This window comes from Heptranchias perlo, chromosome 25 (assembly GCF_035084215.1).
Source record: "Heptranchias perlo isolate sHepPer1 chromosome 25, sHepPer1.hap1, whole genome shotgun sequence".
NCBI classification, from domain to species: domain Eukaryota; kingdom Metazoa; phylum Chordata; class Chondrichthyes; order Hexanchiformes; family Hexanchidae; genus Heptranchias; species Heptranchias perlo.
Genome location: NC_090349.1, coordinates 34891926 through 34919035, shown reverse-complemented (window position 1 = coordinate 34919035; position 27110 = coordinate 34891926). Strand labels below are relative to the sequence as shown.

Sequence of the window (27110 nt, the reverse complement as noted above, 5' to 3'; positions counted from 1 at the left end):
GATGTAAGGTGCAATCTCTATTATGCACAAAGCAATATTCACCCACCCCCTATCTTTAAAGGGAAAAGTAACTCTGAGAGGGAAGTAATTTTAATAACTACAATGCAGTCACAAAGGTTGGGGAAAAAATACCTGGGACACGAGCAGCTTTAAAAAAATAACTATAAAGGGTTTTGTAGTAGAGTCCAACAAGCACTGCACACGGTGCTTGAGCAGGTGTGGAGACATTTCAGTGACTTCAGCCAAGGCAATCTTTCAGAATCCAATGCCTCCTTGTACTGGCGCAGGCACAACCAAGTCATTTACAGCTACCTTCTCCTTTAGGACAATGTCATGCGTCATGAAATTAGAAACTATTCTTTGTCTCATTCCACTTCCCTTCTCATTGAATATTGTTCACCATTTGTGGAAACTGTTACACAGAATAAACTGAATTTGAAAACAAAGTATAGTTGGCTGTCCTGTTAATACTCTGCCTTCTCTGGGAAAAGTGACACCCACACCCAAGCATCATTTTATTCTCCTTGAAAGCTTTAAATACAAGTTTTTAAAAAAATTATAACTTAAGTAGGTTTGAGTGCAGTTTCCTTAGAACCATCTGTATCAGTTACTGAAAAGGAACGTGCCTCTAAATACAGCTGGTGTCACTCACCAAATACAGTTAACAGTGTTGTCACTAGACATAACAATATGATATGGGTGGGGGGGGGGGGGATTTATGTGGTTTAATGCTGTACATTCTTCTTAACCCATCAGCTCAAACCACTCCCACCAGTGACAGATGTAACTACCCTAAGCATTATACAAAATGCTCTCTCCAGGCACAACCAAGTTTGGATAGACAACATCCAAAATAGTATTCTAGGTTTTCTCTTTTCATTTTGGTTATTTGAGTGGCTGACACCCATCACCATGCTTAAGACTTCAAACTAAACTGCTGAGAATTACACTAAGCAGTTTTAGTTTGCCAGTTATGGAATGCACACTCCCCGTAGGGACAATTAACACTAACTTCAGAGAATTCATCCACAGGCTTGTAACCATCAAGGCCCCCAAATATTAATGGCGTGCAACTGGTTAAAACTGTGCAGCTTACCAACACACAGCTTATCCAGTTAGAACCAACCTACTTTTAAAAGCAAAGGCTTGCAGGGTAATCTGGAGCTGAATGGGAACAATCCTAGTCCCCCAGTGAACACAACTACCCCTTCAGGTCCAGAATAAGCCAGTCTGTGTGGTCAATCATCAACAGCGCACTGGAGAACTGCAGACCTGCCTGGCTTAGAAATAAGAATGCCAAGTCTGCCACATTGCCAGGTGTAGCCCTTGAGCCACCTTGATCCAGAAAGACCCTGCTTACTCCCAAGAGGACAGTCACTGGTTACACATTAGACAACTGATAATCCCTCAAACAGGAAGTACCAGGAATTTTTAAAGGTCACAGCTGCTGTTTTTCATTTTACTGGACAAACTGGTCTCGCTGTAGATCGCAGAACTAGTTCTGATCTGGAAGATAATTATCTGCACCACTGAAAATATGAAAAACATTTTTTTTTAAGCTCAGCAACCTCCATATCTCTCAAACACACAATATCTGCCTTACTCAGCTACCAGAACCGAGGATTTCAGTCTCATTTCAATGCATTATCCCACTTTGTGCTCCTCAACCTCTCTGTAGCAACTGCCACCGTTGACAATCTGACCTTACGTGGTTTCATTCCTATCGATCTAGACTCAACCAGTGCATCTCCAACAATGGCTTCTCTTCCTTTCCCTGCATTGTCACCCCAAAGCCTCAGTTCCAAGCATCTATTTTTGGCCTCCGTCCTTTCCTCATCTATACGATGCTGAGGTGACATCATAATGTGTGCAGTCAGCTTCAATATGTATGCTAACGACACCCAGTTCTCACTCTCTGCTACTTCACACAACCACATGACACCTCAGTACTGTAAGACTACTTGTTCAACATCAAATCATGGATGAGACACAACTTCCTTCAGCCAAACACTAGAACCTTTGTTCTTGGCGCCTGCCACAAACTCCAGTCCCTTACCACTCGTTCAGGCTGAACAAGACCAAATAAAACAATGGCATTAAGTTTGACTGTGAGTTGAGCTTCAAACTTCACATACTCTTGATGATTAAAACAACTTATTTGTAACTTTTGCAATATTGCGCAGCCCATCCCCTCTGCCATTGAAACCCTTATCCATGCTTTCTAGGCTGGTTCATTCCAAAGCTTTCCTAGATGGTATTCCTTCATCCACCTTCTGTAAACTCCAACTTGGTCGTTTCTATCCCACACCAAGCCTCACTCCTCCGTCCAACCATCCTAACAGATCTACACTGGATCTTGCCCCCCAGTGCACTCAACTTTGAATCCTCATCCTGGTCTTCATGGCCTCACTCCACCCTATCTCTGCAATCTCCTCCAGACGCTTCCCTCCAGCATCCTTTGATCTGCTAACTCGGGCATCCTATGCATTACATCCTCCTCTCGACCCACCACTGGCAGCAGAGATCTAGCTGCCCTGCCCTCTGAAGCTCCGACCCTAAATCCCTCCAAAACTCTCTCCTCTTGCTTGGTGCTCTGTTCCTCTTACTATTACTCTGCAAAGTGCCTTAGGGTGTTTGTACATTAAAGGTGCTATATAAGTACAAATTGCTGTTGCCAACAGAATAAAAAAGCCAATGGCATAGTACATCTCAAGACAAAAAGGCTTCATTTAGTCACAGGAACGTTTGCAGTGGAAAGACTCTTTCCCTGAAACAGGGAGTGGAAAATTTGGAGCGCAAATCATCCAGAAATGTTGCTGCCACAATTTCAAGAGGGTCACTGGAAAATGCATACAGATGACACATGCTGCAGTAAAGGAAGATATAGTTGAGATACTGAAAGGGCTAAAAATTGATAAAGAAGAGGTACTTGAAAGGATAGCTGTACTTAAAGTAGATAAGTCACCCGGTCTGGATGGGATGCATCCTAGGTTGCTGAGGGAAGTAGGGGTGGAAATTGCAGAGATACTGGCCATAATCTTCCAAACATCCTTAGCTATGGGGGTGCTGCCAGAGGACTGGAGAATTGCAAATGTTACACCCTTGTTCAAAAAAGGGTGTAAGGATAAACCCAGCAACTACAGGCCAGTCAGTTTAACCTCAGTGGTGGGGAAACTTTTAGAAACGATAATCCCGGACAGAATTAACAGTCATTTGGACGAGGGTGGATTGATTAGGGAAAGCCAGCACGGATTTGTTAAAGGCAAATCGTGTTTAACTAACCTGATAGAGTTTTTTGATGAGGTAACAGAGAGGGTAGATGAGAGCAATGCAGTCAAAATGGTGTATATGGACTTTCAAAAGGCGTTTGATCAAGTGCCACACGGCAGGCTTATCATCACGACTGCGACCCATGGAATAAAGGGGGCAATAGCAACATGGATACAGAATTGGCTAAGGGACAGGAAACAGAGAGTAGTGGTGAACATTGAAGGTGGCAGGGCAGGTTGAGAAAGTGGTTAAAAAAGCATACAGGATCCTGGGCTTTAGAAATAGAGGCACAGAGTACAAAAGTATGGAATTCATGATGAACCTTTGTAAAACACCGATTCGGCCACAACTGGAGTGCTGTGCCTATTTCTGGGCACCGCAGTTCAGGAAAGATGTGACTGTCTCAGAGAGGGTGCAGAATGGATTTACTAGAATGATTCCAGGGATGAGGGACTTTAGTTACATGGATAGACTGGAGAAGCTGGGGTTGTTCTCCTTGGAGCAGAGATGGTTGCGAGGAGATTGATAGAGGTATTCAAAATCATGAAGGGTATAGACAGAGTAGAGAGAGAGAAACTGTTCCCATTGGCAGGAGGATCAAGGACCAGAGGACATAGATTTAAGGTGATTGGCAAAAGAACCAAAGGTGAGATGAGGAAAAACTTTTTTTTACACAACGAGTTGTTAGGATCTGGAATGCACTGTCCGAGGGGGTGGTGGAGGTAGATTCAATCATGGCCTTCAAAAGGGAACTGGATAAGTACTTGAAAGGAAAAAATTTGCAGGGCTACGGGGATAGGGCGGTGGTATGGGACTAGCTCAATTTGTCTTGCATAGAGCTGGCACGGACTCGATGGGCCGAATGGCATCCTTCCGTGCTATAACCTTTCTATGATTCTATATGAACACGTGCTGCAGGATATGAAAGGGTGAAGAAGATGAAGTACTAACTGCAGTACCCATCTGAGTCAAACATCTAGTTAGAATTCCATTTACTTTCCACTAGTGAACCTCTCCCATTCAGCTATATTACATCACAGACACACAAATGTGCAACTGTGGGTGCTACATAAAAGCTGGGTATGACCTTTACTTTAAACTTTCTTGATAAACAGATTACAGGAGACTTGGAGCAGAGTTCCATTTTTGAGTCTTGTGTTTGTTTTATGACTGTGTGGAACAGAAACTTCAAAGTGATAGTCTAACAAAGAAAGTAATTCTACTTAAATGGATCAGTTACTTGTCTCATAGATGTTAAAAATAATAGTTTCACCTCTATGATGCAATGAAAGATAGGAGGGAAAAGGTGGGAGGGGAAAGAAACTATGAAAAGGAAATTTAATTCTCTTCTTAAAATTCAATTTTTATTTCATAAACTCCGTAATTACCTAAATAACAACTAATTGTCTTCAACTCATATCTACAGAAGGTAGTTTTCAGGCAAATATGAAACCTCAGAAGCCATACAGGCAACATGCAGCTATGGTTTGGTGGGATGGAAACAATACAAGGGATGTTACACAACTAGTTGTGAAAAATGTATTAAAAATTTGATTACAGGTTAGATCCCACCTCCAACATTTAGAGAGAGAGAAAAAATTGAATGGGAGAGGAAGGGCATTTTTGGAGTGCCTTATCAAATCTTTCAAAGCCGTTCACATACAATGAATTACTTTCTGAAGTACAGTGAGTTATTTAGGCAATTAAGGAGTTTATGAAATAAAATTTTAATTTTGAGAATTACATTGGCTTTTCATAATTTCTTTCCTTCCATCCTTTCATTGCATCATGGAGGTGACGCTATTATATTGTAGCAACTGTGAGATAAGCAACTAATCCATGCAAGTAGAATTACTTTCTTTGTTGTACTGTTACTTTGCTGTTTCTGTTCCAGCACAGTCATAAAATGATCACAAGACTCAAAAGTGGAGCTCTGCTCCAAGTCCCCAGTGACCTGCTTACCAGAAAGTCACTATGAAGTAAAGGTCATACCCAGCTTTTATGTAGCACCTACAGTTGCACTTCTGTGTGTCTGTGGTGTAATATAGCTGAATGGAAGAGATTCACTAGTGGAAGGTAAATGGAATTCTAACTAAATGTTTGACTCAGATGGGCTACTACAATTAGTACTTCACCTTCACCTATTCATATCCTGCAGCACGTGTCCATATCCTGCAGCATGTATTATCTGTATGCCTTTTCTAGTGACACTCTATAACTGACCGCTAGTCATTGCGGCAGGAATATTTCTTGATGTTTTGCGCTCCCAGATTTCCCCCTCCCTAATTCAGGGAGTCTTTCCACTGCAAACATGCTTTCATAGATTGCAGGTGGGAGGAGGAAAAGAATACGATTATATCATAGAGGTGAAGCTGTTATTTTGTAACAACAGTGAGATAAATAACTAATCCATTTAAGTAGAATTACTTTCTTTGTTGTACTGTTAATTTACAGTTTCTGTTCCAGCAGTCATAAAATGGTCACAAGACTCAAAAGTGGAGCGCTGCTTCAAGTCCCCAATGACCTGCTTATCAGAAAGTTTAAAGTAAAGATCATACCCAGCTTTTATGAAGCACCTGCTGCTGTGAGTACAGTTGTACTTTTACACAAACATCCTGTAAAACCAAATAATGGAAAAATATCAGCAGTATCAGTCCTGTCAGAAACTGTAGAAAACATGAGTCCAAGCGGTACAGTGAGCTGGTCACTGTCCTTTCACTTTTAGATCCTGAGTTCAAATCCAGCCCAGAGTGATGTGATAATCATTGAAAGGTTACAGCACGGAAGGAGGCTATTCAGCCCATCGAGTCCGGGCCGGCTCTATGCAAGAGCAATCCAGCTAGTCCCACTCCCCCACCCTTTCCCCGTAGCCCTGCAATTTTTTTCCTCTACCACCTAGAAGGACAAGAGCAGCAGGCACATGGGAACAACACCACCTGCACGTTCCCCTCCAAGTCACACACCATCCCGACTTGGAAATATATCGCCGTTCCTTCATTGTCGCTGGGTCAAAATCCTGGAACTCCCTTCCTAACAGCACTGTGGGAGAACCGTCATCACACGGACTGCAGCGGTTCAAGAAGGAGGCTCACCACCACCTTCTTGAGGGCAATTAGGGATGGGCAATAAATGCCAGCCTCGCCAGCGACGCCCACATCCCGTGAACGAGTAAAAAAAAAAGTACTTATCCAGTTCCCTTTTGAAGGCCATGATTGAATCTGCCTCCACCACCCCCTCAAGCAGTGCATTCCAGATCCTAGCCACTCGCTGTGTAAAAAAGTTTTTCCTCATCTCACCTTTGGTTCTTTTGCCAATCACCTTAAATCTATGTCCTCTGGTTCTTGACCCTTCCACCAATGGGAACAATTTCTCTCTATCGACTCTGTCTAGACCCTACATGATTTTGAATACCTCTATGAAATCTCTTTGCAACCGTCTCTGTTCCAAGGAAAACAACCCCGCTTCTCCAGTCTATCCACTTAACTAAAGTCCCTCATCCCTGGAATCATTCTAGTAAATCTCTTCTACACCCTTTCTAAGGCCTTCACATCTTTCCTGAAGTGCGTTGCCTAGAACTGGACGCAATACTCCAAAGTTTTTTGGGGAGCGGGCAGGAAATTGGACATGAATTTAGATTTGAGGTTAGGATCAGATCAGCCATGATCTTATTAAATGGCGGAGCAGGCTCAAAGGGCTGATTGGCCTACTCCTGCTCCTATTTCTTATGTTCTTATAAAGGTTCATCATGACTTCCATACTTTTGTACTCTATGCTTCTATTTATAAAGCCCAGGATCCCGTATGCTTTTTTAACCACTTTCTCAACCTGCCCTGCCACCTTCTACGATTTGTGCATATACCCCCAAATCTCTCTGTTCCTGTACCCCTTTTAGAGTTGTGCCCTTTAGTTTATATTGCCTCTCCTCGTTCTTCCTACCAAAATGCATCACTTCGCATTTCTCTGCGTTAAATTTCATCTGCAACATGTCCGCCCATGCCACCTGCCTGTCTATATCCTCGAAGTATATCACTATCCTTCTCACTGTTTATTACCCTTCCCAATTTTGTGTCATCTGCAAATTTTGAAATTATGCCCTGTACACCCAAGTCCAAGTCATTAATATGTATCAAGAAAAGCAGTGGTCCCAGCACTGACCCCCGGGGAACACCACTGTACATTTCCCTCCAGTCCGAAAAAGTCTCTTGTTTGCAAGATCCTTCCTATCTGAAATGAATTTTGGCAGTCTCAATCAAGTTCCTAGTGGGCACAAGTCTATCCCTAAATAAGCAATCGCTAATTGGCAATAAATTAGCAATCTCATTTAGAAAAGGTGGGAAAAATGGAAAATGTGATGCACGTAGAGGGCGATGTTTTTCTGAAATTGGGGTAAAAACACATCACTGGGGCAGTGAAAGGAGCTGGTCATGCTACATCTAATATAGTATTTGACACTGGGCATCAGAAAAAGAAAGTGTTCCACCTAGAAGAGCAAAAAAAATTTACTTTCCCCATTCCTCTTGCTATGCATCATACACAGATAAAAGGACCAACATGAGACCTACTTTCAGGCCTCTTATTATTAATTTCACTTTGGCAAAACCGCTAGGTCACTGTGAGAAACTCCAGAGCCAAGTCTGCCTCCACCATTTGGCAAAATGCCTGGCTTCCACTTGGCACCTCTGCACAGCTACAGCAAAGGAGAAGGGTGAATACAAGCCATACGTTACCACTGTGTGACACAGTATGGAGTTCACCAATACACTAAGTCACCCAACACAAACATCTCAAAGAGACAGCACGCATTGAGCCAAAGCAATTGTCCACACTGTTCGCTTTCAGAACCATATCAAGACACCTGCTAATAATGTCTCACAACTCTTTACCATTCTGAAATGCAGTGTGTGGCTTGAACTCTAAGCTTGTTTTTGGGTTTTGCAAGTGTAGGGGGAAGAAGACTATCTTTTGAATAAATCAGCTGTATATTTTAGCTGAATGCTTGCTGAGATTTATTTTTGGGTAACTGCTCCTCGTAAATCTGAGAATGATTACAAGACAGCAAGCTTAATTGGGAATGGTTCAGATCACAAAGTGCAAGAAGTTTTTAAACAATCATACGAACTCCAAGATTAGATTACAGCCATGAAATGGTTCCAAAACTAAAAAAGATTCAATTTTATTTATAATGGTCATCGTTGCCCTAATGTCTCAGCTACCAATGCACGATAATGTGTATGTAGGAGGATTAATGATCGCAACATCCATACTGCCTTTCTTCTCTCCTCCCTTACTCTCCTGGTTTTAAGGTGTTGGCTTGTGCTGGGTATGGCTCCACAGATGTTCTCTAATACACTACTTAATTAGCTATTCTAGATGTGTGAGCCCGGGCAGGGAATGCTGGCAGAGTTCAACCTTGAGGGGACATACACACATAGCAGCAGCAGTATACATTTTCACCTGCTCCCTTAGGCCATTTGGTGCTCTAAGGCCTTCTATTAGTGCTGCGAAGTTTTTGAGGCCAGATTCATCTTTTTTGTGACATATGGGATAATGCACTATGGTCACAGTCATAGAGGATGTCATTTGTGCCTTTGATTAGAGCCGTTTCAGTGCCACGGTAGGGTCAGAAATCCGATTAGAAAGATGCAAACGTGGAGTTACGGGAAAGATGGGGCATGGATTTGGGAGGCGACAATACATTCAAGGACTTTGGAGAACAAAGGGAAATTAAAGATGGGGCAGTGGTTTCCAAGGACAGAGGAGTTGAGGGTATTTTATTTTTGAGGAGGGTCATAATTGTGGTTTTCAAAGGGAGGAGGACAGTACCTGAGGAGAGGGAACCACTTACAATACTCTCCAGTGGCTGGAGTCACACCGAGCACAAAGAAAGATGGCAATGGTTGTTGGAGGCCAATCATCTCAGCCCCAGGGCATCGCTGCAGGAGTTCCTCATGGCAGTGTCCTAGGCCCACCCATCTTCAACTGCTTCATCATTGACTTTCATAAGGTCAGAAGTGGAGATGTTTGCTGATGATTGCACAGTGTTCAGTTCCATTCGCAACCCCTCAGATAATGAAGCAGTCTGTGCCCACATGCAGCAAAACCTGGACAACATGCAGGCTTGGGCTGATAAGTGGCAAGTAACATTCGCGCCAGACAAGTGCCAGGCAATGACCATCTCCAACAAGAGAGTGTCTAACTACCTCCCTATGACTTTCAACAGCATTACCACTGCCGAATCCCCCACCATCAACATCCTGGGGGTCACCATTGACCAGAAACTTAACTGGACCAGCCACATAAATACTGTGGCTACAAGAGCAGATCAGAGGCTGGGTATTCTGTGGCGAGTGACTCACCTCCTGACTCCTCAAAGCCTTTCCACTTTCTACAAGGCACAAGTCAGGAGTGTGATGGAATACTCTCCACTTGCCTGGAAGAATGCAGCTCCAACAACACTCAAGAAGCTCGACACCATCCAGGACAAAGCAGCCCGCTTGATTGGCACCCCAGCCACTACCTTAAAAAACATTCACTCCCTCCACCACCAGTACACCATGGCTGTAGTATCCACAGGATGCACTGCAGTAACTCGCCAAGGCTTCTTCGACTGCACTTCCCAAACCCACAACCTCTACCAGGGCAGCAGGCACCTGCGAACGGTACCAGCTGCACCTTCCCCTCCAAGTCACACACCATCCTGACTTGGAAATATATCGCCGTTCCTTCATTATCGCTGGGTCAAAATCCTGGAATTACCTACATAACAGCACTGTGGGAGAACCTTCACCGTATGGACTGCAGCAGATCAAGAAGGCAGCTCACCACCACCTTCTCAAGGGCATTTAAGAATGGGCAATAAATGCTGGCCTTGCCAGCGACACCCACATCCCATGCATGAATAAAAAAAATTATCTAGCATGGGGACCAAGAAGGGAACATAGATGGGTCAACAGTTTAGTAGTTCTGGGGTCAAGAGAGAAGGAGGTGGATCCATGAACAAGTTGAGCTCAGAGAGGGCATGAGGGGAGATCAAAAAAGACAAAGGAGCAGGCCAAGGGTACAGGGAAGCTGAAGGGTGGTTTAGCTTGGTGGGCAAGTGGAAGGTGGGAGGTGGAGAGGAGGAGCAACAGAGATAGTTAAATAGATGGTCTCAATCTAAGTGACAAAGAAGTCCATGAGGAACTCTTACTTGGGAGGGGGGAGGCGTTTAAGGAGAACGTTGGTGGTGGAGTGAAGAATCCAGGGATTATCTTTGCTCTCCAGGATGATCCTGGAGTAGTGCGCAGTTTTGGCAGAGGACAATGAAGTTTGGTAGAGTGAAGTTGGGTGCCTTATGAGAGAACACGACCTGGATGGGAGAGACAAAGGCACCAAAGGTGGAGGACAGGAAGTGGTTGAGTAGATTAACAGCTGCAGAAGTATTGTGGTGAATGAAGGGCCAAAGGTCAGGCAGTTGGCAGCTTGAGATAGTCACAGAAGTAAGTGGAATTGGAAGAGGGTAGGAGGACATGGGTAGTGAGGGATACCAGGAAGTGGGCGGAGATGACCTCGAGTGTTATCAAGATCACGAGAGTAGAAAGGCCATGTGAGATGTCAAGGTCGAGGGGGTGGCGTGAATATGGGTAGATAAATTTTTAAACACAACTTATACCCTGCATCAGCATCCACAACAGTAAAATACATCAATTCCTGTTATTTCAATGATGTCCTTTACAGATAGATTCTACAGCAATTTCACAATCTGAAATTCAACAGACTTACACAGATTTTCATTAAATAAGAAAAAAAATTGAACAGCCAAAATGCTGCTTTTAATGGGAAATCAAAAAGGAAGCGAAAACAATTACAGGAAAAATAGAAGCAAAATACTGCAGATGCTGGAAAAATAGGTCAGCTTTCCCCAGAGAAACTACTTCCGCTGTTGGTATTGTTTCCTCTCCTCCCATCACTTCCCAAAGCAGTGACTGAAAGGAAACTATCAATGTCTGTCACAAAGGACTCCCTTTTATTAGGTGATTCACATTTTTATACTCTTACCTGTCAGGAGAAATTTTCATTTTAATTCCTTACACTCTCGTGGAGATCCAACAATTTAGGTTGGGAGGTCGGCAGAGAGCTGCTCAGCAGAGAGCTGCTCAGCTGAAAGTAGCCAAGGAGTTGCCACACTGGCGAATAGCTCTGTTGGATCAGTGGTGACTGGTAGCCTTTTCAGTCCTGAGTGTTGATCCGGAGCAGCAATGATATCAAAAATCAGTACTAAGTACAGAGCAATACTCAGCTACAACTGATCCTCCGCATCAGAACCGACAACAGAAATGGACATCAATTCCTGCCATTTCAATGTCGCCCTTCATTCAGATTCTGCAGCAATTTCATTATCTGAAATGTTGGCTCTTCACAAGGTTATGGTGAAGTAATTAAAATTTGTTTCCATGTTTGTCCCATCATCACCTCCTTTTGCCTTGGACCATCATCCAATTTGTCATTTAATCACTCTGCCTATCACTTTTCCCTGGCTTGGTATTTACTTAAAAGCTGTTCACCACCAGCATCTTCCAGTTCTGACGAAAGGTTGTTGACCTGAAATGTTATCGCTGTTTCTCTCTCCACAGATGCTGCCAGACCTGCTGACTGTTTCCAGCATTTTCTGTTTTTATTTCAGATTTCCAGCATTCGCAATATTTTGTTTTTGTAATTAAAATGAAGATTGCTTCAATCAAGTAGGAAGGTTTGGGGAAAAACAAAGTATTTTTCTCTTTCAGTAATGCTGACGCTTAGGTTACAGATCCTAATTGATGCACACAACTTCAGTCTCTTCAGTTAATTTGGGGGAAACTTTTCACTTTGAAATGATGGGTTTTACTACATTATTGCAATCAGATGTCTTATATTTACCAGAGATATTTACCAGGGACTTCGGTTACATGGATAGACTGGAGAAGCTGGGGTTGTTCTCCATGGAACAGAGAAGGTCGAGAGGAAATTAAATAGAGGTATTTACAATCATGAAGGGTCTAGACAGAGTAGATAGAGAGAAATTGTTCTCATTGCCAGAAGGGTCAAGAACCAGAGGACATAGATTTAAGGTGATTGGCAATAGAACCAAAGGCGATATGAGGAAAAACTTTTTTAAAAAAAACACGAGTGGTTAGGATCTCGGATGCACTGCCAGAGTGGGTGGTGGAGGCAGATTCCATCATGGCCTTCAAAAGGGAACTGGATAAGTACTTGAAAGGAAAAAAAATTGCAGTGCTACGGGGATAGAGCGGGGGAGTGGGACGAGCTGGACTGTTCTTAGAGTGCCGGCATGGACTCAATAGGCCAAATGGCCTCCTTCTGTGCTGTAACCTTTCTATGATTCTATGTAAAATGCATTATGAGGGAAAGGTCAAGTCACTTAATACTTCATTGAGGAAACTGCTGCCAATAATTTATGCTATGTAATGGTCACCAGATACGTTGTAAAGCAATTACCTTACATATGTGTGGCATATGGAATTTATTTAGTAAGAAAGTAACCTGACCACAACTACTTTCCCATGAGCCACTAACAGTCAACTGTACCCTCTCCCGTAGCACTTTATGTAGCCATAGTAACTGGTGTCTGATAAGTATAACTGCCTAATAAGTGTAGTGATTTGTATTACTTCATGTAAAGAAATATATGGCTTCCTTTTACTGTAAAATAAATAGGGTATTCAACAATTTCCTATGCAGAACCTCATTTAGTGAAATTAGATATTCCAATGTCATGTTACAGTACTTTGTTAAAATACACTTATCTTTCAGTAGTAGAATTTTTTGCAGTACACGTTACGCAGCCAATCAAAGGCATCATACCTAGAGGTCATGCTCTAGTTCAAGTCTTAAGTTTTTTCATGATACTGAGATAGTCAACCCAGTTGAACAATGTCAAACACAGGCCTCCTCCACAGATCGCTCCCATTCGCTAGTCAGCTCCTCGGCCAGACTCTTCCACTACTACAGCCTCACCAACACAAGACTTAAAAAAAAAACCCAAGGTATATTCCCTTTTTATTAGATACACTGTAGAAAGGCATTCCCATGTATCAAGCTAACAAATCATTCAACCTAGGCTGCTGGAGTTATTAAGCTGCCAAAACTGTGTTACTCTTTTATATTTTTTTTCTCCTTATTTTCTTTCCTCATGCCCTAAAGGTGCTGACTCCCTGCTGGGGGCGTATTTCCATAGGTATCATGTACCTTCAAGTATCTGATATATGTAAACCTAGTCAGTGCCAGTGAGCTATTTGGCTGCAGGGGGCATCACAGCCAAGCCCAATCCTATCCTCATCCAATCTCCATTTCTCAGATTTCCCAGCAGGGGTTGCTGAACAACAATCAGGGGTGGGAACTCTGGTTGACTTTTGTCCCATCCCTAGCCCAGGGGTGAGCACCAACAGCTGTCACTAGACTGAGATCAGCTAACTAGGCATACATCATGGATCAACCTATGACCTTCCGGACGCATATGCCTCATTTCCACCCTAGCTACTCATTCAACAAACACTTTGATCTTCTCCCCAGTCCGTACAGCACTGTTCATTTGCCTGCTCCCACACCTCAGCCAGTGCTTGTGGCGCTGTTCTCATGAGGCACGAGTACAGCGTAGGGACAAATCTCAATGATTTATGAGGGAATGGCACAGAAAAACCAAAGATCACGAATAAAACTGAAAATAAATAATTCTCAGTAGGAAACTCCTGGCCCTACTCTGGATTATTCTGTACCTCAGAGGCTGAATGACTATCCAGTGTCAGCTCTTCGAGTTTCAGTGCAGTGAGTGCCGACTCTAATTCTTTAAGATGATTAACCACTTCAGAGAGGAAATTCTGTAATCCAGCCACATAGTCCTGGAAGCTGCTGAAAACAATCGGCTGTGAAAATATGTGAACAAATTGTTAGAGAATAAAATCCTGCAACTTCACATGGATATGAACTTCTACAATTGAAAATTAAAAATGACATCTATTTTTGATTATAGGATTTCCTTTTTCCGACCCAAAAATAGTCTGAAACAAAATAGTTCTCAGTTGTTCCCAAACATTCTCCATCCCTCTTAACTGAGTACCTGAGAAGCTAAGATGTCTGTGACTGCAGACATCTTCGCAACTGGAGCCCATGTTGCTCAATGGAATTTCCAATTAGGTTCACAGGTAGTGTGACCAGGTGACTTTTTAAAAATTATTTTTCTCCCCTCATTACCCCCTCCCCCCACAACCCTATAATCAGACCCAAGCTAGTCCTCAAGTACTAGCTGACATATTAAGACACCCTCAGGCTAACTGTGGATGAGCACCTTGGAAGTAGTGACCACAATATGATGAGGTTTAAGATCCAACTAGAAAGGGGACAAAAAGTCAGTACAAAAACTAGGGAGATTTTAGAACGATGAGGAATTAGATAACTGAGGTGAGGTGGAAAGAGAAATTGGCACGAGGAACTGTTGAGCAACATTGGGATTTTTTTTTTTTGAAGAGAGACTGTAAAGTTCCAGAATATGTATATCCCATTAAAAAAGGAAACCACCAGTAGTTTCAGGATGTGGTAAATAAATAAAGATTAGAAACCAATTAAAATTGAAGAAGAGGACCAGGGAAGTCCAAGGTTCATTCCCCAGTTCAGTCTGTAACAAAATTCAAAAAATTCCAGACGCTGGAAATCTTCAAAAAAAAAACCCAGAAAATGCTGAGAACACTCAGTAGGTCAGCCAGCATCCGTGGAGAGAACAGACAAACATTTCAGATGTGGAGCCTTCATCAGAACACCTGAACCTCAGCATTTTCTGTTTTTATTAGTTTTCCAGCATCTGGGGATTTTAAAATTTTTGTCACACAGACTGACCTGGGGAATGAACCGTGGACTTTCCTGGTCTGTGTGTCTCAGTTCCACACCAGACAGTTCATTTATCAACTGAGGCATCAGGGAACTCAATGATATTCTATTCAGAAAATGATCTATTTCTGAGATGTAATTTTGACCTGTGGTAACATCATTATTACAAACAGAAAAGTATTAAGGACTTCCACAGTGACAGAAGAATAGATCACTGAGGAGGTGATGTAGCAGACAGGCATTGTGCAGTAAGAGAGATAGCAGAGCAGGATAGCACTCAAGAAGGAAGTCAATTAGCAAAGCAGGAGTGGGCTAGATGGCAGCAAGCATAGGAACTGAAGTAGAGTGAGAAGCAAGTATCATCAGAGAGGGAAGGACATAGAAAAAATATAGAGAAAAGGACACCAACAGACAGAAATATAAATGGTGTGGTAAGTTGCATAGGGTTTTATATAGTGTCAGTTTGGAAATGCTGATTTTTTTCCCGAAGGTAATCCACTAGAGAAATAGGCTTCAATGGACTGAACAGCCTTTTGTCATTCTGACTTTTCTGATGTCCTTGGTTCCTTCTGACCTGGTCCAGGGGAGCAATGTGGGGTACAGGAACCTATTGGTGATCTTACCCTCAATCAATAGTGTGAAAGCCCTCTCACACATGGTTCACATTGGTGCAATCAACACTGCTCCAGAGCGTACAACCATTGAACAAATTATAGCAACATACTCCTGAATAATGCTAAAATGTGATTATTTACATGTCACAGTGAACAAGTTTGGCAGCAGACTGCAGTATCACTGCCCTCTAGTGGACACAATGGCAACATTTTATGATTATATAGTAACTAGTGAACAAGGATTTTTAACAGCGCTGGAGCAATCTCAAATGTCCCCCTTCCATCTTCATCTGAATTCCAAAAGTGGATTAGTGCCTTAAGTTCAGTTATCAGTTAGAATTTAGGATTCTTTTGACTGTACTCCCGCACCCCCTCATCCCCATTAAAATTCATCCCCCTTTTTGGGTCCCTCTGAGAGTATCATTTTCTGCACCACAAGGATGGGCACATGACCTGCCAATGCTGCCCATCGAGCAAACTGCTCACGTGTTCAGTCTATGACTCCTCTAATTTTTACCTCCCTATGGGAGGTAGCGCCTAATTTTGTCACCTGAATATTTCACTCTTTAAATTAAAACACACCAGTCAGCAGAGTTAACCTAATGGTGATATTTCGTCTTCTATCTTTGCAACTCAATGACAGTACAGATTAGGCTCTGGAAACATTATGTAAAAATACAAGAATACAATAGGAAAAATCCATTAGCCCAAACAAGCAGCCTTTTTTCCCCCCACAGATGAAACCATCTACCCACTTTTTCACTATATCCCTCAAACTCTTGTCTCTACTGAACTGCATTCAATTGTCTCTATAATCCATTTATATTATTTCATTGGCCATACTGTTTGATTCAGTGTTCTAGTCTGGAAAGCGTCACTTGCAAGTTCTGTTCTATCCATTTCAATTTGCTATCAGACACCAATTTTGTAGGTCAACTGGGCTCTGCTGCGTAATATGGAGACCTGTTTGCAGATATACGGGACCATCTCCATGTATCTAGCTTGTATGACGAGTGGCACTTAATCCAACAGATTTAGGTCCACAGCACCTCCTGTTCTCTGCATGATGGGTTGTTTATACTTAGGAGTGCAGAGGGAGAACCACACATCTGCCATAAGCTGCACTCCTCTGATGTAAAAACATCTCAAGTCTCCAAACAAAAATTAGACTAGTGAAACTCTGTCATCCTATGCACAGTGTCTGATATTATTTTGCACAATCCCTATAAGTGTACTTTAGTTTGCTGGTCTCTGGGAGTCATAAACGCATTATTTGCCCATATACGCTCATCTATGACAAAGCACCCAGTTGCCAAATCGTTCTATAAGCAAAACAGGATAGCATTTGCTGAAAACCTTGTAACTTGGTTAATATTGTTCAAAATTGAAATCTTTATCAATACACAGGTGGAACAAACCAGCCACAAAAGCTTCATTCCTGCACTCCACACAATTAGATCAACAAATCAGATGGAAGCGTTAAGCGACCTGAAATTAGACCAATGCTGGTAACTGGATGGAGCACATAACTGGAAAAAACAAATGGTCCTTTTCTATTTTCTACATTCCCTCTCCTGAAGGCACTCAAATCTTGCCCGAGCACAATTCTATGGACACTGGATGCTCACCCACGTCTTGCTCAAGTGACCATTCCTCCGTATGAGTGTTGGCCGGCTATTTGACCAAGGGGGCCTTACAATCCAGCGCAATGTTGTCCACAGACATGCACTTGCAAAATAAGTCACTAGATAGTGATTAGCATCAAGGAAACCAACCTGATTCTCTCTTCCTGGACCTGGGGCTCTGAGACTTGTTATACTTCTACCACCATGCCCCCCAAACAAGATCAGCTAATGCAACACAGTCTGGAGAACAAGCCTGGCACCTTCCTCTACAGTTCAATTACTCATTGAATAAAGTTGCTGCACCATCAGGGAAACACTTAGATCATTAATTTTTTCTTCTCCCCAAAATCTCTTTCCCCTTCCCAAGTTCTTACCATTGCAATATTGATCTCCTTTTTCTTCTTTTTTTTCTTCTGTAAACTGGATTTTAGTGGCCGGAGGACATTACCACAGTAATAAGATACCCACAGGATGATACAGACAGTCTGAGATAGTAAGAACAGGCCCAACATTAGTTAACTTCTCTCATAAACATTTCTTCTTTGCTAGGCACATAGCTCTAAGGTGATCTATTCTCAGTGGTGAACATGTGGGAGTCACATTTTTCTCAATAGAACAGACTAATTAAAAGGTATATACACAGTCAAATTCTAAAAGACACAACTCGTTTGTCAATGAGATGTTAATGCAACAGATGTTCTACAAACTGCACACAGCAAAGAAACAGATACTGAACACAGTTGTGTGTTAAAAATGTTCTAGGTGGGGCAGCTTGTTGGAATGGTTAGCCTCCTCTGCTGAGCCCCTTATCTCAAGGCCTGTTGCCTGTGCTGAGAATCTCTCTGCTATAAATGTATCTTCATCAGGTTGCAACAGTAGTATTGACAATTGTTTGGGAGCATGGCACCCATTCATCCTGCCAATGGAAGACGCTTGATTTGGGAGTGACAAGTAAGGGGAGAAATGTTGACAGTAAAACAGAAGGTGACATACACCGCAAGACAAAAAAAAAATCCTATTCTTAGCTGTGCAATGGTGAGAGTTACCTGATGTAGGAAAGGTACTTTCTCACAGGAAGAAGAAAAAGAGGGAGAATCCACCTTTTATTTCTTTCACACTTCTTCACGGAGAGGACACAGCACACAATTTAAAAGTCCAGTGGGTGGCTCGGCCCCAATTCATCTGGAGAGGCCTCAGGGAAGCTGCCCATTCCCATGCATGCGCTCAAAAAACCATGTTTGGGCTTAATGTATTTTGCAGTTTGAGGACTCGTTTCATGTTGGGAAAATAAGGCAGCTAGCGTAATGTGCTACTGATTTCACCGACCAAGCAGAGTGCATTCAAGGAAACCTACTCCAACAGGTATATCATGACTTCTCCTCATGCCTGTGCCAACTGCACTAAATAGACTCAACACGGTCAAACTCAATTTTTTACATCAGTAGGAGGTAGATCTGGAACGTTGAGACAAGTGAAGTGCAAACTTTCACAAAAGCATTCAGACACATTCTTCTAATTCTCTCACAAGCACTTTCAGCAAATTTGTCACATTTAATATGTTGTTATAAATAATAAGGAACAGAATCACTTTTTATTCAGGATAGTCTTGGGACTGGGTGGTAGTGGGACAGCACACCATCCTTCTACCTTTGGGGCCTGGCTGGAACCCAACCCAGACTGATGGGATGAAAATCTCACCTCTTTGTTGGCTACAAGGGTTTTAATTCACAAAAATAAAATTTTAAAAGCTGATGGTAGTGGTAGAACCGCAGTAATAAATGATAAACCCTAGCAGTTTTTATTTAAATTTTAACCACTTTTCTTCAGTGCTCAAAGATTTAATATAGCCCAGGATTCTGCACCAAGTTTCATTATTTCTAGAAAAATCATGATTTGGACCAAATTAAGGGGGGACATGAGAGAGATTTTTAAAAAAAAATCATAGAATCATAGAATGATACTGCACAGGAGGCCATTTCGGCCTATTGTGCCCGTGCTGGCACTTTGAAAGAGCTACCCAATTAGTCCCACTCCTCTGCCCTTTCCCCATAGTCCTGCAATTTTTTCCGCTTCAAGTATTTATCCAATTCCTGTTTGAAAGTTATTGTTGAATCTGCTTCCACCACCCTTTCAGGCAGTGCATTCCAGGTCATAACAACCCACTGCGTAAAAAATTTCTCCTCATCTCACCTCTGGTTCTTTTGCCAAATACCTTAAATCTGTGTCCTCTAGTTACCGACCTTTCTGCCACTGAAAACCTTCTCATTATTTACTCTATCAAAACCGTTCATCATTTTGAACACCTCTATTTATTTCCCCTTAAACTTCTCTGCTCCAAGGAGAACCACCCCAGCTTCTCCAGTCTCTCCATGTAACTGCAGTATTCTCATCCCTGCTATCATTCTAGTAAACTTCCTCTGCACCATCTCTAAGGCCTTGACATCCTTCCTAAAGTGTGGTGCCAGAATTGGACACAATACTCCAGCTGGGGCGTAATCAGTGGTTTATAAAGGTTTAGCATAAATATATTAATAAAAGGGCGATATAGTTTTGTGAGTGCTTACCTCAACTAAAAACACAAGGTTTTCTAAAAGTTCTGGTCTTGTTGTACACTCTGTTTCTTTCGCTTCCAATAAACTCCCTTTACATTTATTGAATAACTCTGAGGGGAAAAAGACAGACATTACAAAAAATGTCCTTCATACACAGGAGACTCTTCGTCCCACTGTTTTCATACAAGTTCAGGAGATAATTGTGGACGTTTTCAGATACTGCAAACTCTCTTCCAGTTTTGGCTTGTCTCATTTAGATTTAGGTTTTTCAGAGAATCTGTATTTAATTAACCATTTTCCCCCTCCCCCTCCAAATATTCTTCCCTCATTTCCTGAAGGTGTTGATTCATACTGAGGTACATAAGTACATTGTACAGGTGTTGGTGGCCATTCTTCACACGCAAGTCAGTGTTGGCAAGTTTTTTGACTCAGTGGACAGCAAGAGAATCACAACTGAGACTGATCCTGTCCTCACGTGATGTCTATGTACAGATTTATTTTCTAGCAGTGGTCCATGAATAACAATCAGGAGCAGGAACCTAGGCTGATTTTTCTCTTCCCTAGACCAGGGACACTGAGGCCAATTGTAACATACCTCCTGCTGCCCTGGCTGTGACCCCGTTCAGATGATCTCAATGATATCCAAAATGTTTTGAGAGGGCAAAGCCGGCGTTTATTGCCCCAAGAAGGTGGTGATGGGCCTTCTTGAACTGCTACAGTCCATGCGGTGAAGGTGCTCCCACAAAACTGTTTGGGAGAGAGTTCCAGGATTTTGGCCCAGCGACAATGAAGGAACGACGATATATGTCCAAATGTGTGTGACTCGGAAGGGATCTTGGAGGCAATGATGTTCCCATGCACCCAATGCTCACGTCCTGATGGAGGTTGCGGGTTTGATAAGTGCTGCTGAAGAAGCCATGGCAATGTCCTGCAGTGAATCCTGTAGATAGTACACATTGCAAACAGCCAGTGCATGGAGTGCTGATTAAGCAGAGTGCTTTTTCTTGGATGGCGTTGAGCTTTTTGTGTGTCTTTGCAGCTGCACCCATCCAGGCAAGTGGATAGTATTCTATCACACGCCTGACTTGTGCCTTGTAGGTGGTAGAGCCATTTTGGGGAGTTAGGTGGTGAGTCACTCGCCACAGAATACCCAGCTTCTCATCTGCTCTGGTAGCCACGGCATTTATGTGGCTGTTCCAGTTGAGTTTCTGGTCAATGGTGACCCCCAGGGTGTTAATGGTGTGGGACTCGGCGATGATAATGCCATGGAATGTCAAGGAGAGGTAGTTAGATTCTCTCTTCTTGGAGATGGTCATTACCTAGCACTTGTATCGTGCAAATGTTACTTGCCACTTATCAGCCCAAGCCTGGATGTTGTCCAAGGTTTGCTGTGTGCGGACATGGAGTTTTTCATTATCTGAGGAACTGCCAACGAAGCTTAACACTGTGCAATCATCAGTGAGCAGCCACACTTCTGACCTTCTGATGGAGCGAAGGTCATTGATGAAGTAGCTGAAGATAGTTGGGCCTATGATGCTGCCCTGAGGAACTCCTGCAGCAATGTCCTGGGGCTGAGATGATTAGCCTCCAACAACCTCAACCATGTTAGTTTGTGCCAGCTATGACTCCAACCACTGGAAAGTTTCCCCCCTTATCCTCATTGACCAGTTTTACTAGGGCTCTTTGGTGCCCCCACTCAGTCGAATGCCACCTTGATGTCAAGTCACTCTCACCTCAACTCTAATTCAGCTCATGTCCTTGTTTGGACGAAGGATGTAATGAGGTCTAGAATCGAGTGGCCCTGGCGGAACCGAAACTGAGCATCAGTGAACAGGTTATTGGTGAGTAAGTGCTGCTTAATTGCATATTTGACGATTCCTTCGATTGCTTTGCTGATTAGGAGAACGCTGATGTGGCAGTATTGGCCGGGTTGGATTTGTCCTGATTTTTGTGGACAGGGCATACTTGGGGGTAGTTTTCCACATTGTCGGGTAGCTGTACTCGAACATCTTAGCTAGGGGCGTGGATAGTTCTGGAGCACAGGCCTTCAACACATATCTGGGATGTTGTCGAGGCCTGTAGCTTTTGCTGTGTGCAGTGCACTCAGCTGTTAAGTTTCAATGGTGACCCCCAGGATGTTAATAGTGGATGACTCGGCAACGGGAATGCCATGGAATGTCAAGGGGAGGTAGTTAGACCCTCTCTCGTTGGAGATGGTCATTGCCTGGCACTTGTATCGTGCAAATGGAGTGAATCGAATTGGCTGAAGACTTGCATATGTGTTGGCAGAGGCCAAGAAAAGATCATCCACTCAGCACTTTTGGCTGAAGATGGTTGCAAACGCCTTGTCTTTTGCACTCAGGTGCTGGGTTCCACCGTAGTTGAAGATGGGGTTGTTTATGGACCCTCCTCTTCCCATTAGTTGCTCATCTGTCCACCACCATTCACGACTGGAAATGGCAGGATTGCAAAGCTTGGACCTGATCCATTGGTTGTGGGGATCGCTTAGCTTTGTCTATAGCATGCTGCTTTCGCTGGTTAGCATGCATGTAGTCTTGCGTTGTAGCTTCACCATGTTGGCACCTCATTTTTAGCAATGCTGATGTTGCTCCAGACATGCTCTTCTACACACCTCGTTGAACCATGGTTGGTCATCTGGTTTGATGGTGATGGAGGAGTGAGGGATATGCCATGCCATGAGGTTACAGATTGCGGTGGTATACAATTCTGCTGTTGCTGATTGCCGTAATACCTCATGGATGGCCAGTTTTGAGCTGCTGGATCTATTCTTAAATCTATCCCACACAGCATGCTGATTGTGCCACCCGACACAATGGAATGTGTCCTCAATGTGAAAATAGGACTTGGTCTCCACGAGGACTGTTTGGTGGTCACTCCTGCCAATGCTGTCATGGACAGATGCATTTGCAGATTGGTGAGGACTAAGTCAAGTAGGTTATTCCCTTGTGTTAGTTCTTTCACCACCTGCCACAAGCCTAGTCTGGCAGCTATGTCTTTCAGGACTTGTCCAGCTCGGTCATTGAAACTCACCACCTAGAGAATGTTCCGTGCCCTTGCTACCCTTAGTGCTTCCTCCAAGAGATCGAGCTTGGTATCTTCCTGGTCTATATGGCTCAATGCAGCAACGTGGACAATGTTAGTGGAGGGAGCTCAAGTCATTTACCACTTACTGTAAACTTGTTTGATGGAATTGAGCTAATTTTGTTTACCTCAAAATGCAAAAGCACAAAAGCCGAGTGCAGAGTAAACAGATGCAGTTAGAGTAGAATACAAAACAAGAACAGAGAGACGCAGCAGCAAAGAGGAAGCAAGATTTCTGGAAGGTTGGCATTACCTTGTAATTGTTCTAACAACGATTCAAAATCATTCGCGATCCGCTCCTGGACATCCAGCGTTTCATCTGTGGGGGTAAAGAAGTAGAAAAGTCTCTATCCATAAGTAAAGATAAATCACCAATGACAAAAACTACAGCCTCATCTGACCAGTATGTCTTTCACAACATAAACAATTTAGAAATAAAAACATACAAGAGGATCTCCCCCGGTGGCTCAGCTGGTGGGTAGCTGAGCTGTACATACCAGGCAGGTCCCAGCTTGTTTGAACTAGCTGATCTCAGCCAAACCAACAGCAGGGACACACCACCTCAGGAAAATTGGCAAGGAAAGATTGTGCATTTGGACATCAGGCAAGGACAGGACTGATCTCAGTTGTGATTGCTCCCTTGAGTGAAAAGTCTGCCAACATTCACTGCCTAGACGTACAAATGAAGACCACTTTGGTGAGGTACTTGAGGGCACCGGTGGACCTGTATCCCAGGAAGAAATCAATCCCTTCAAAGGGAGGGGAGAAAACTGGCAGAAAAGGGGGAGGGGGCAGTTTCAACAATGCAAGTTTCATTCCTGTTTCTTAGCTTTACTTGATCGTAATAAAACTCCCAGCATTTGTTTATGTCTAGGCCAAAGTGATGGGCCCACCTGCTGGCTCTAACTTTGCTTAATCTTCCTGCACTTCTCACACTTTCCAAGCCGCCATGCTCAAAAGGTGGCTCTGTTCCCAATCAGGCTGCAACAGCCGCCCAAAAGGGGAAGGAACGTGTGCATTTATGTACAGTATTTAAATCTGCCCACACTGGTGCTGGAATCTTCTTGACGTGTAGGGATCAGTTCCATAGTGGTCAGTGCATTTACCAACTGAGTAGTTTGAGAAGCCAACTATTGTAAATGTTCATAGTTTCTTGGGCTAACAATATTAAATAAAATTGTACTATGTAGGATCTCTGACTCACTCACACCACAATTACTGGCTAATTGTGTGCAAGCACATTCGGTGATATCAAACTTCACAAGCTACAACTTCTAATATTTGAATGATTTAATTAATTAAAGTAACAACTCTCATCACAGTAATTTTCTCCATTTGACTGTATCTCAGCTCCTTACCTAATCCACTGACATCCAGCTCGTAGATGTCAGTAACCAGATGGAAAGCATTAATCTGACACCAGCAGCTGCTGCTTTCCAGGTAGGTTGTCATACGTGTTGGAGGTGGTCCCTGGATCAGAAACTGTGGATGGGACAGGGGGAGTAAAGATTAACTTTCATGCCAATTTTTGTGATTAAATTTTAATTTACTGGAGCTAGACATCATAATAGTATATTGAGAGAAATTAACAGAATATTGCCTCGTAGGCTGCCATTAAACCAGCTGTTTTAAAGTATAATTCACAAGAAATATTGCAGAATACTTTTAGTAGAAATAGTTCTGTAATTATAATTGGTCCCAGTGCACTTGGACTAGGGGGGAGAGGAACACAATTTAAAAATAAATTAGTCACCTAGCTGGGAAGGTCACTGATGATGATGTGAAATTATCCTTCCCTAGTCTGTTTGGCTTATTACCACACTGGGTAATGTCTTCATGACACTTGGCTTTCATGGAAGCAGATTTCTTTTTTTTTTGTGTTCAATGCTGCCTTCTACCACCCCCACCACCCTTCACCAACCCAACCCATTTTTTTTTCAGCTTCTTTTGCAGTGAGTACCATTCTTTACTTGAGGCCTGTTCTTGTGCCTCTGCAATGCTGTTTTGCAACAAAGTGCTAGGAACTGTGCAGTAGTCCAAAACTAGAGGCCATAAACATAAGATAGTCACCAATAAATCCAATAAGGAATTCAGCAGAAACTTCTTTACCCAGAGAGTGGTTAGAATGTGGAACTTGCTACCACAAGGAGTAGTTGAGGTGAATAGCATTGATGCATTTAAGGGGAAGCTAGATAAACACATGAGGGAGAAAGGAATCGAAGGATATGCTTATAGGGTTAGATGAAGTAGGGTGTGAGGAAATGGAGCATAAACACCAACGTAGACCAGTTGGACTGACTGGCCTGTTTCTATGCTGTAAATTCTAAGTAATTCTATGTAAATGGACGCAATCTGAACACCTCAATATGTATAGACTCCTCTTACACTCCCCCATCACCCCAATTCTCTTCCCACTTCTGAGGGGTTGGAGTACAGTGCAACAGGTGCTAGCTGCAATCTGGTATCTTGCCCACATGGCAGCTCTTTATGTGTGATCCTGTGTAAACAATGAGTGCTGGCAGACTATATTTTTCCCCAGTTAATTTTTATAAAAAGGCTGTACAAGTTTACATACTTTCCCAGGACATGGTTACACACACAGTACATGCTATAATACAAATTTCATAATACTTGCAGGGACATAACAATGAGGGACAATTAGTTTTATACATTAGGTAGAAAGCACTTGGTGACTGGGCACTCCTACTAAAAGAGAGTTGTTATATTAGGATGAGGCACCTGCAGGTCTCGATCAGGGTTGAGGAGGGTGGCAGGGGCCCAGGTCTTCAATAGTCAATACTAAGTTCAGTCTGGTTATGGCCACCCGATATCTCCTGGTGTTTTCCCAGCCACAGATGTGGCCTGTACAATATATGCTCTGATTGGCAAATGTCCTATATGTGCTTTGATCATGTTTGTTGTGGCTGGTATTGGGTTACATCACAGTAAACCAATGCATCTCTTCTCACCAGTTCCACCAGCACTGATCTAGCTGGTAAACCACTCAACTGAGGGGGCATTATGCTGACACCAATCCCGTCCACATCAGCACTTTTCAGCAGGAGTCAAAGGATAGCGATCAGGAGTAAGAACACTGCCAACCTTTCTCTCCTTGGCCCAGGGTCGCTGAAGCCAATTATTGTACCCTTACTGCCACTTCTGGCTGACATCAACTAACACAGCATAGATAAGGGATTGAATATGTGACATTCCTGCTCCGTAAGTCACAGGACAGTGCCTTTTATCAACTAAGCCATGGGAGGGGGCAGAAGGGAGAGGATAGGATTGGGATGTGGGGAAAATTTGGAATTGTGTGCTAAGCATTAACTCAGCACCATCCCCTTCCTTTTCAAACCAAATTGCATTCTCTCCAATGATGACTTTACCTGAACAATACGTTTGCCATTTTTCTTCTCGGACTGCACAACACATTCAAGCTGTTGAATTAAAGAACGTAGCGTGTCAATTTTAGAAGTGACACCATTCTCTGTCGTCTTTTTGGAATTCTTCGGCTCTACTGCATGGCTAACAGCAGCGAGTGCACAGACTAGACGTAGTGTCAATGAACGAATCTGAAGCCATATTCTCTCCTCTTTCATAGAAATATTTCTCTGCCCCTCTGACAACTCCCTGTCACAATTGGGAAAAAAAAGTTACAATAAAATTTATTCTGGATGAATATACAAAGATGTTTTCACTCATTAACTTACACAAATATGCACACACCCATACCACACTTTGATATTTTCCCAGACCAGCTAGTTGTGGTCTTACTGAATGAGGTGGCCAGTTTATTTACAATTCACGATAGTTAAAGGAGTAGTTTTGTGCTGTGGACCACACCCAACAGGAACTGCAAATACTGTCCAAATTTCATAGAATCATAGAAAGGTTACAGAACAGGAGGCCATTTGGCCCATCGAGTCCGCACCGGCTCTATGCAAGAGCAATCCAGCTAATCCCACTCCCCCACCCTTTCCCCGTGGCCCTGCAAATTTTTTCCTTTCAAGTACTTATCCAGTTCCCTTTTGAAGACCATGATTGAATCTGCCTCCACCACCCCCTCCGGCAGTGCATTCCAGATCCTAACC

At 43.0% G+C, this 27110-nt stretch overlaps 1 protein-coding gene across 2 annotated transcripts in view; it reads right to left on the bottom strand.

Moving 5' to 3' along the window:
- Positions 1–27110, bottom strand: part of naa25 (N-alpha-acetyltransferase 25, NatB auxiliary subunit) — an 86442-nt gene that overhangs the window by 9294 nt on the left and 50038 nt on the right. For both annotated transcript variants that reach the window (XM_068005968.1, XM_068005969.1), the window contains exons 18-23: positions 26406–26649; positions 24378–24501; positions 23273–23338; positions 19930–20027; positions 17740–17850; positions 14022–14168 (exon numbers count right to left, since the gene is read on the bottom strand). In XM_068005968.1, coding sequence (XP_067862069.1) covers positions 14022–14168; positions 17740–17850; positions 19930–20027; positions 23273–23338; positions 24378–24501; positions 26406–26649 — 790 coding nt within the window. The remainder of the gene's footprint in view (positions 1–14021; positions 14169–17739; positions 17851–19929; positions 20028–23272; positions 23339–24377; positions 24502–26405; positions 26650–27110) is intronic.